Source organism: Dipodomys merriami, unplaced genomic scaffold, assembly GCF_024711535.1.
Source record: "Dipodomys merriami isolate MVZ:Mamm:240054 unplaced genomic scaffold, mDipMer1.0.p SCAF_33, whole genome shotgun sequence".
NCBI lineage: Eukaryota > Metazoa > Chordata > Mammalia > Rodentia > Heteromyidae > Dipodomys > Dipodomys merriami.
Window position 1 is genome coordinate 9,237,314 of NW_027204826.1, and position 9,762 is coordinate 9,247,075.

General features: G+C 48.5%; 1 protein-coding gene across 1 annotated transcript in view; it reads right to left on the reverse strand.

Annotated features, from left to right (window-relative positions):
- Window positions 1-6,537, reverse strand: part of LOC138842005 (neuronal acetylcholine receptor subunit alpha-7) — an 89,846-nt gene extending 83,309 nt beyond the window's left edge. The window contains exons 1-2 of the mRNA XM_070043095.1: window positions 6,467-6,537; window positions 6,133-6,272 (exon numbers count right to left, since the gene is read on the reverse strand). Of these exons, the coding sequence (XP_069899196.1) occupies window positions 6,133-6,272; window positions 6,467-6,524 (198 nt within the window). The 5' untranslated portion in view covers window positions 6,525-6,537. The remainder of the gene's footprint in view (window positions 1-6,132; window positions 6,273-6,466) is intronic.
- Window positions 6,538-9,762: the final 3,225 nt, after the last annotated feature.

Sequence of the window (9,762 nt, forward strand, 5' to 3'; positions counted from 1 at the left end):
TGGCTTTGAACCATAATCCTCAGATCTCAGCCTCCTATGTAGCAGGGATGACAGGCGTACGCCACTGGTGCCTGGCCTAAGAGTGTAATTTTTGTAAGTGATATTTGATAATATTTAGACTTATGGCATTTTAAATAGGCCAAAAAAGCACCAAATGGAAACTGTGATGAACCTCAACAGAGGGCCACCAAAGTGAAATCAGAGAAAACCCAACCTCTTAGAATACCAGGCTCCACAACCAGGTCTACTTTCCATAGCAGCAAACTCTAATGCATGGCCTTATGGTTTGTGATTAAAGCTCCCAGAGAGCTAGCTCTGCCATCCCCAAATCTATAAAATCCCCCCCAAATCATGCATGCATAATTATGCTTTATATTTGTGCATAATTATATATTGATTCATATTATTCACTTTAAACACCTTGCCTTCTGGACATATTTTCCTGACATACATTTATTTTATGCAAATCCACACTTGCTAGAATGGCCTTTAGATGTATGTGTCCATGTGGCTGACTACATGACACAAACAGAGAGGACGAATATTATGAAAATTGCAGGCGAATGAGAACCTTTCATTTGCATTCGCTTCCAGATGATTTCTTTGGCATTATCTCATTTTCAGCACTGTGACAAACCGGTGAGGTCAATTAATGATCACCATTAGTCAAAGTCATGGGGGATCATAAAGGTGCTTTCACGGAGCAAATGAAGCTATGCATGTGAGTGCTGTTTCTATGCGCAGGTGTGCATAGCATAGCTAGCCAATCCAAAACACGTCTCCAACTTACCCCCTTCTCTACCCCACTCAATGGCTGTCCTAAGTTTGACTTTGCTATGGGTTCAGAATTCTCCCCAGAAGCTCACGGACTATAATTCCTCAGCACAGCAGTGTTGGGTGACGATGTATGGGTCCTAAAGGCAGAGCCTTCACCAACAGAAGGGCTTTCTTTCATCAAGAACTGAGTGGATTCTTTTTATCACATTATGTTTCCTTTCTCCCCTTTAACGGACACATGTGCTTATTATCTTAAAGTCATTGTGCAAAGGAGTTCCAATTCACACATCCGTTGATAAGGACAATGCACCTTGATCGATGTCACTCTTTTCACCATTCTCCTCCATCTCTCCCATCAGCCCCTTAACTGGCTCCATTTCACATATGTACGTGGAATGTAAAGACTGCGTTCATCTCCTCTCTTTTTCCATTCATCGGTTCTCCCTTCCTTTGACTTCTCCCCCCCCCACAAATCCTGGGTTAATTCTCCTGCGACTTGACTGGTTACCCCAAGAACAGGTTATAAAATCAGGTCTGTTTTATACGTGCATACTTGCCCTCTGCTTTTTGCTATGAATTAAAACAGCACCAAGACCCTCCCTCTCCACACACACACCCAAAAAAAAGCTGAGCAGCGGCTGGATTTTCTAGCTTCCAGGACAAAGGACCCAAGTTAACCTTTCTTTCTAAATGTTCCAGTCTCTACTCTTTGGTCATAGATACAGAAAATTGACTGAGAAAGACCTCTTTCCCACTTTTTTGTCTTTTCTCTATTCTGTCCCACGCTCACTGCTATCAATATCTTCTACAGATCTTGGCTCTTCCCACTCCTGCTCAGGAATTCCAAATACCTGCCCATTTCCTACCTGGCCCTCCATCTTTAGGCCTGTAGAATAACTAGCACGGACCACAGGGGTAAAGCAACTCCTTTGAAGAGTCATGGTTTGTCTTTAAAATATATGCACATTTTTTCATCCTAATTTATAATTTATACTGCTTGGATTTAATACAAATATAATGGTTGGATTGTTTCCATTTCTAGGAAAATCTGCTGCAGCAAGCTGGTCTGGTGGGTCACACAATTCCTGCTCTATTGCTTCCTCATGCTCTCTTGAAATGCCCAGAATAGGGCCCTGGGCAAAAATGTGAAGTTGGCAGAGACAGTCAAGACCCCTTACACGCTAGCATTCCCTTTCAGAGGAAAGTCCTCAGGGGCGTTTCTAGAACACAGACTAACCAAAGCCTGGTAAAACATTAGTGATCAATGTTATATATACCTTTTTTGGCACTTCTCAATAAACATAAGCAGTCTTATAGCAAAACCTGCAGCAAACATCCATCAGGACCTGAGTGAACCTTCTGTACAGCATATTTTCATCTTTTTCCCTCTCTCTGTTCTCATTACCTAGAAAGCTGCTTACTGGAAAACTCCTACTCACCTACACAAATGTATCCACTCACTTCTTTGATGCCCCTCCAACCACTGCATTTGAAAATTCCCTCCGCCCATATAGAGCCCTTTGTAAAGATAGTTTTGTTAAATTTTACATGTCACCTTGCACTTACATGCTAGTTTCCATTGCCAGATCATGGGAGTTTCCAAAGCAGAAATCATCCCTTAATTAGTCACCTCAAAAGCTAACAAAGTCTAGGAGCCCAACAACTATGTGTAAAATAACTGAGGAAGTAATAAGTGATCTTTGCTGAAAATAAAACGTAGCATCATATGCCATCTTCCTTTTACTCCATCCAGGAAATCTCTGCTTATAACGAGGGTAAATGGCTCACACCTGTAATCCTGGCTACTCAGGAGGCTGATCGCTGAGGATCAAAGTTGGAAGCCAGCCCAGGCAGGAAAGTCCATGACTCTTAGATCCAAATTAACTACCAGAAAACTGGAAGTGATGCTTTGGCTCAAAGTGGCAGAACACTAGCCTTGAGTACAAAAGCTCAGGGACAGTGTCCAGGCCCTGAGTTCAAGCCCCAGGACTGACAAAAGAGGGGGCAGAGGGAGGTTGGATGCCAGTGGCTCATGCCTGTAATCATAGCTGCTCAGGAGGCTGAGATCTCAGTATAATGGCTTGAAGCCAGCCTTAGTAAAAAAAATAAAAAAGTCCATGAGACTCTTATCTCCAACAACAACAAAAGAGACCCAGAAGCAAGTGGAGCTGTGGCTCAAGTGCTAGCCTTGAGCACAGAAACTCAGGAACAACACCAGGACCTGCACACACACACAAATGTGGGGGGTGGGAATGAGAATAATAATAAGGTTTCAGGGAACAACAATAATGGTCTTAAAATAGCCCAATACAAATGAGAAAAAAAAATCGCAGAACTGAATTAGCGCCAGCTGAGATTTTGCCACCTTAAGACTCCCTAAGAGAGCCAGATGTCTCTGTCCAGGGTGCTAAATTTTCAGCTGGAAAGATCTGGTTCTGTTTCCAAGACTGGCAGACGCAGGCAGACCTGAAATTCAAATGTATGCATTTGTTGTTGTTGTTTTGCCTGATAGAGAGACTTCCTTCTCACCCAGATTCGTAGGACAGTCACATTCAATCTGTTCCAGTTCAGCCAGTTTAAGTAGATTAAGCTGACTCTTCTGCTAGAACTTGCTAGATCTGAAGGAGGCAGCAGAAGCTGAGTGGATAAAAGACCTGGGTGATGGAGATGACTTCTCATCACCACGCTGCTCCTCCCCCCCACCCCCAAGCAACCTGGGGCTCTTGGACCAAACCTTTCTAGGCATAGGCTTCCTGACCCCTGCGTTGAGTAGCTACGTAATTAAGACGGAGCAACCCTTCAGTGAATCATCCGTGTGTGACAAACACTTTCTCTTTTTTAATCCTCTCAGAACCCCATGAAGTGGATATGATTAGTCTCATTTTCCATATGAGGACACAGGGCTTAAAGAGGGGGAAACAAGTATTTTTCTCAAGGCCACTTCACAAACAAGAAGCATTGCTGGACTGGGAAGCTCAATGTGCTTGTTCACAGCTACACTGAGGACCAAGGTGAGAGCAAGACCCTCCCCGCCCCCCAAAGCTCTCCATGACATCTGGCTGCCCACGGCCATCTTGTTACCTGCCCCTTTAACACTGGACTGGCAATGACACTTGGTGCTTAAGATGTGTGTGTGTGTGTGTGTGTGTGTGTGTGTGTGTGAGAGAGAGAGAGAGAGAGAGAGAGAGAGAGAGAGAGAGAGAGAGAGAGAGAGAGAGAGAGAGTGTGTACTGGGGCTTGAACTCAGCACTTAGACATTGTCCCCTAGCTACTTCTGCTCAAGTCTGGTACTCTACCACTTGAGCCACTGCTCCACTTCTGGCTTTTTGGTGATTAATTGGAGATAAATGTCTCATAGACTCTCCTGCCTGACTTGGCTTTGAACCTCGATCCTCAGATCCTCGAGCCTCCTGAGTAGCATGAGGTATCAGCATCGGGCTTGTTATATTTTGTAACCTGATGTTTTATTTTTTTACTTTTTCACATCACAAATCCTCACATAGGCTTTAATTTCCCTCTTAAGAGCCATGTTTCGTATTAATTCCTTAAGAGTATCTTCAATAGGCAGAGGGACCCAGGGTAAAACGCTGCAGCTTCTCTATGAGTGGAGAGTAGTCTCTTCTCCAAAAAGGGTGTGCCATCGCCTTTGGAAGCCCGTTCTACTTACTCAGCTGAATGGCCCCGTGCTGTTATACTCGAACTAGCCGGAGCAAGGCCAGCCCCCACGAGAAGCTGTTGTGGATGACATGGCCAGCACTGGCTAAGGCTGACCCAGACAAGTAGGGACTCACTTTCCAAGTGTGTGAGCCCAGCTGCCTTACTGGTTCCTCCTTAGGTGCTTTTGTGTGAAAACGAACATCCTCATGACTCCAGCTTTGAGGTATATTGCTAACGCTGTCTCTACCCTCTTTAACGTATCACAATCAAAACTACACAGTCCATTGTGTTCACAGGGAAGTCAAGCCTCAGGATGCTTAAGCAAACTTGCTTCAGATCAACCCGCTAGGGACCAGCAAAACCATCTAGAAGTTACCAAGACGACAGATAGAAATCTTGCAAGGAAACAGGGGCCACTGCTCTATAAAGTCCTCCCCCCACTTCATGCCTGGAACCTGCCTTCCTCCCCACCCCCCCAACCCCCAACTCCGTTTCCCTTCACTCCATGTCAGCACTTCTTTTCTGCTACCCTGACTCAAAACCTCCATACTTCCTCCTTTCCTGTAATCTACACTCGCCACTCACTTCTCCTACATTCATCCTGGTAACTTTTTTTTTTCACATTATCACCTATTATAGTATTGCATCTAATAGTTGACTCAGGAAATTGTTCACAAGAATATACATTTGACACCGGTGTAAGAAATAAGCCATCTGTCACCATGATTGTATTTCTGTAATTGTCATAATACCCAATGTCACCTGTCACCTCAACCTAAAAGCCTTTTGGTGGCTTTTCGCATCCCCTGCTTGGGAGTTGTCACTATTTTTCATACCTCCTTCCTACCACTTTATTCCCTCCCCGTGAGTACCGTTAATTATCCTTTGACCCCCACCTCACCGCCATCTAGGCAGCTTCAAAAAAGAACTAATGCCTTGTTCAGACCGGCCACTCACATCCACTTAGAATACATTAAACACTTTTGTTAAGCACCGTACAGAAGGATCTACCCGTGACAACTGAACATTCAAAACAGTCTGGAAGAACGAAAGATAGAATGACTGCGTGAATGCACAGCTCAAACGGTGGAAGTTGGCTCTGGGCGATGGGGTAAGGGGCCCGGGGTTGGGGTGTCAGCTGCCGGGAATAGGACACGTGCTATGCTATGCGTGTGTCTCCAGTGGGAAATCTGGGATTCTGAGCAGGACCCGTCCTCCCCAGGAAGCTAAACAAACAAACAAAAATGTCCACCATCCAAAAGTTGCGGGGAGGTGGGTGAGGGGAGAGAGAAAAATCCAACACCCACTTCTGATTGGACAGACTTCTCAGCCCCCCCACCCCGCCCCCTGCCCCAAGAAACGACATGCCAAACGCATCCAGAAGAGTCTAGAAGTAGCCGAACTGCCTGGGAAAAGCCGGAGTACCATCCGTTTCTGGCTACTGATTCCCAGATACTTTGCGCCCCGAGTTTTTCCTAAGCGGAGGGACAGACAAGCGGTACCCAAGTACAGCCACGCACAGGTGGCTGGGTGTGTGTGTGTGGGGGGGTGATGGAGCCCCGCTTGGTCACCCGCAGGCTGGAGTCACGGGGTGGGGTTGGAGGGGACCAGCTAGAATGCCCCCCGGAGGTCCAGGGGGCAACCCCCCCCCCATGGCACGGGCTCCGGACAGTCCTGCAACCCCGGGTCCGCACTCACCACATCCATGATCTGCAGGAGGCTCATGGAGAAGTAGACGGTGAGCGGCTGCGAGTCGTTGGCCACGGGCCTCTCCAAGGGGTTGTAGTTCTTGACCAGCTCCTTGTACAGCTTCCTCTGGAACTCGCCTTGCAGGGACACTTTAAAAGAAGAAGAGCTGAGCGAGGCGGCACAAAGATCACCCTCTCCACCCGCCATGCCCCCCGACCCCGTCGCCTAGGCAGAGACCCGGGGGGGGGGGAAGCTGGTGCGGTCCGAGCGCGCGCGCCCACCCACCCGAGACCCGCGCCGCGGAGAAGTGTGCCAAGCAGCGGGCGGAGACGGATTTCCTTACCTGGCAGGAACAAGGACGCGGCGAGCGCCAGCCAGACGCAGCCCCGCCAGCCGCGCATGTTGGGTCGGGATGATCCCTCCCCGGCCCTCCTCCCGGGCGCCCCGCGCCCCGCGCGTCCCGCCGGTCAGCCCCGGCCTGCGCCTCTCCAGCTCCGCTCCCGCGCCTTTAAAGAAGCTGCGCGCGTCCCCGCCGGCCCGGCCCGCCCCCGCGCCTCCCCACGTGACGAGCCCCGCCCCCGCCTCTCCCCCCCTCCCCTCCTCCCTCCCCCCCTCCTCCTGCCTCCGCCGCCGCTGCCTTCTCCCCCCCCCCCCCCAGGAATGGCAGCCCGCGGCTACGTGCGTGCAGCAGACCCCGGGGCGCGCGTGCGTGCGTGCGCGCTGGGGAGGCTCAGCATTCCGGAGTGGTTCTCCCGCGCCCCCCCTCCCCCCCCCCCCCCCCCCGCGCATCTCTCCTGGGGCGGGGCCGGGGAGGTGGGGGTCTCTGCCCCCCCACCCCAGTACATGCTGGGAGCCCCGGTGCCAGGACCCAGAGAGGAAGCGCGCCCTCCAGCTATTTGCTGGGTGTCTGGGCTCGGTTCTGGAAAGGCCTGCGAATGTCAGAGATTGGAGCCCCGATGGAAGAAGGCCCCTTCTCTTCTTTCCACGGAGACTTCAGACAGTTGGGAAGTTCACTCCGATCTCTAGCTGGGCTGGCAGGACAGCCCAAACTTGGTCTCGGCTAGGCCTTTTGTGTTTGTATCCTGTAGGTACTGGGATTTGAACTCAGGGCCCTGTCCTTTACCACCACCACCACCACCACCCTTCCCGCTATATTTACCACCTGAACCACACACCTCCACTTCTGGTCTTTTTTTGGTAAATCATTGGGGAGATAAGTCTCACAGACTTTCCTGCCTGGGTTGGCATTGAACAGTTAATCCTCAGATCTCAGCCTCCAGAGTAGCTAGGGCCGAGGAAGGGAAAGAAAGAAAAAGAAGAAAGGAAGAAAGAAGAGGGAGAGAGAGGGAGGGGAGGGAGAGAGGGAGGGAGGGAGAGAAGGAAGGAAGGAAAGGAGGGAAGGAAGGAGGGAAGGAGGGAAGGAAGGAAGGAAGGAAGGAAGGAAGGAAGGAAGGAAGGAAGGAAGGAAGGAAGGAAGGACAAAGCTGTCAGGAGTGCAGACTTCCAGAAGCTGAATGCAGAAAGGGAAGTGTGCAGAATTCCCTGAATCCTATAGGGGGCGCTGTCTACCGCTTTCCCAGACCACAAGCATCTGTGAACCTCTAAGGGCAATGCCCAAGCTCATGAACTAACACGGGGCACTATAATCTGACACTAGGAACCAGTAAAAGGCTCACATACAGGTGATGGAGCTCGCAGAGATCCCAGCAGAAGAAATGAGGTACTGAGCCCTAGTTATTTGCTTAAGAACAGCAGTAAATTGTGTTTCCCTTTCCTTCAAGTGCCTTGAAGCAAGTTCCTGTGTGTTCACTGATAAATGCACACTCAAACCGTCAGGGTAGGCTTTAATACATGTGCTAAGACGCTGAGTGTCCAGTGACTCACGCTTGTAATCCCAGCTACTCAGGAGGCTGAGATCTGAGAATGGCTGTCTTCAACCAGCCCAAGCAGGAAAGACAATGCCTTCAATGAACCACACAGAAGCTACAAGTAGAGCTGTCGCTCATGTAATAGAGTGCCAGCCTTGAGCAGAAAAGCCAAGGGAAAGCACACCAGGCTGAATTCAAACCCCAGTGCTGGCACACACACACACACACACACACACACACACACACACACACACACACACAATGTATGTAGTAAGAGCCTCAAAGATTGAGATTTTGGAAGAAGAATAGTTCATACAGAATGGAGCAGTTGAGGTCTCAGAAGTGTGTTCTGTCAGGGGAAGGGGATAGCTGGTAAAGTCAGGGACAACATGTGAGCTGAGGGCTGGGAAGGTGGCTCAGTGGTAGAGTGCTTGCCTTGCATGCATGAGGCCCTGGGTTCGATTCCTCAGCACCACATAAGCAGAAAAAGCCAAAAGTGGTGCTATGGCTCAAGTGGTAGAGCACTTAGCCTTGAGCTAAAGAACTGAGGGACAGCGCCCAGCCCCAGAGTTCAGGCCCCATGACTGACAAAAAAGAAAAAAGAACAAAAAAATGAACTGATAGCAAAAGGGGAATTTGAGAAATAAAAAAATAAAACCCATGCACAGAATGCAGGGTGCAGACTGGCAGATTCTCCTTAACACACCACTGTGAATGGCAGGGTTCACTCTGCTGTACGCATCCTGCAAATCCCTGAGAGTCTGGCTGTCCATCATGGAGGAACATGAAGTCCGGAGAACTCACTTCTCCAAGGTGGCCATTGGGATCCTGTTTCTGAAACCAGCACTGATTCCTTACCATGCCTATCAGTCAGCTTTCTATTGTGTCACCAAATACCTGAGGTAAACAATATAAATGGAAAGAAGGTTGATTGGTGGGCGCTGGTGGCTCAGGTCTGTAATATTAGCTACTCAGGAGGCTGTGATCTAAGGATCCCAGTTCAAAGCTAGTCTGGGCAAGAAAGTCTGTGAGAGTCTTATCTCCAGTTAACCACCAGAAAACCAGAAACAGGGCTGTAAGCTTCGCCTTCTAAACTTTCTGCCATCTCCTGATAGCTGAGTGAGCTATAAATTAATCACAAGAGAATCTACTTACAATTAATTTTACAGAATTCATTTATAGAATTAATCCATTCATGAGGTCTGAGCTCGCAGGAGCCCATCTCTTCCGAACAGTAGGGCTTGAGGACCAAGCCTTCATCATGTGAGCTTTGGTGTTGCATTTTTTATTTATTTTTAATAGAAATTGTATGATTATAAAGGTGATATACAGAGAGGTTACTGTTTCTTAGTGAGGTAATGATTACATTTCTTCATGGACAATGTCACTCCTTCCTTCACTTTTCCCTGTTTCGCCCTCCTGTCTCTGCCCACAAGTTGTCTAGCTCCTTTTCCAGTGTCTGGTGAGTACCACTTCTGCATTTGCTCATCCTTCCTCCCTCTATTTCTGCACTCCTTTTACTCCCCAAAAGAGAAAAACAAACAAACAAAACAAAACAGAGAAGCAAAAACAAATATCACCACCATCAACAATAACAATGAAAAAACCAACATGTTTCCATTTCCTGGAACTCGTTGCAATAAGTAGTATTTTAAATGGTCAGAAGTGTTAAAGAGTATCCTCCTTTAGTCTGAGTGTGCATGAATGTGGCAGTACACTTAACACCCGAATCACAACATGATTACTGCACCCCATAATATCACAAAACTAG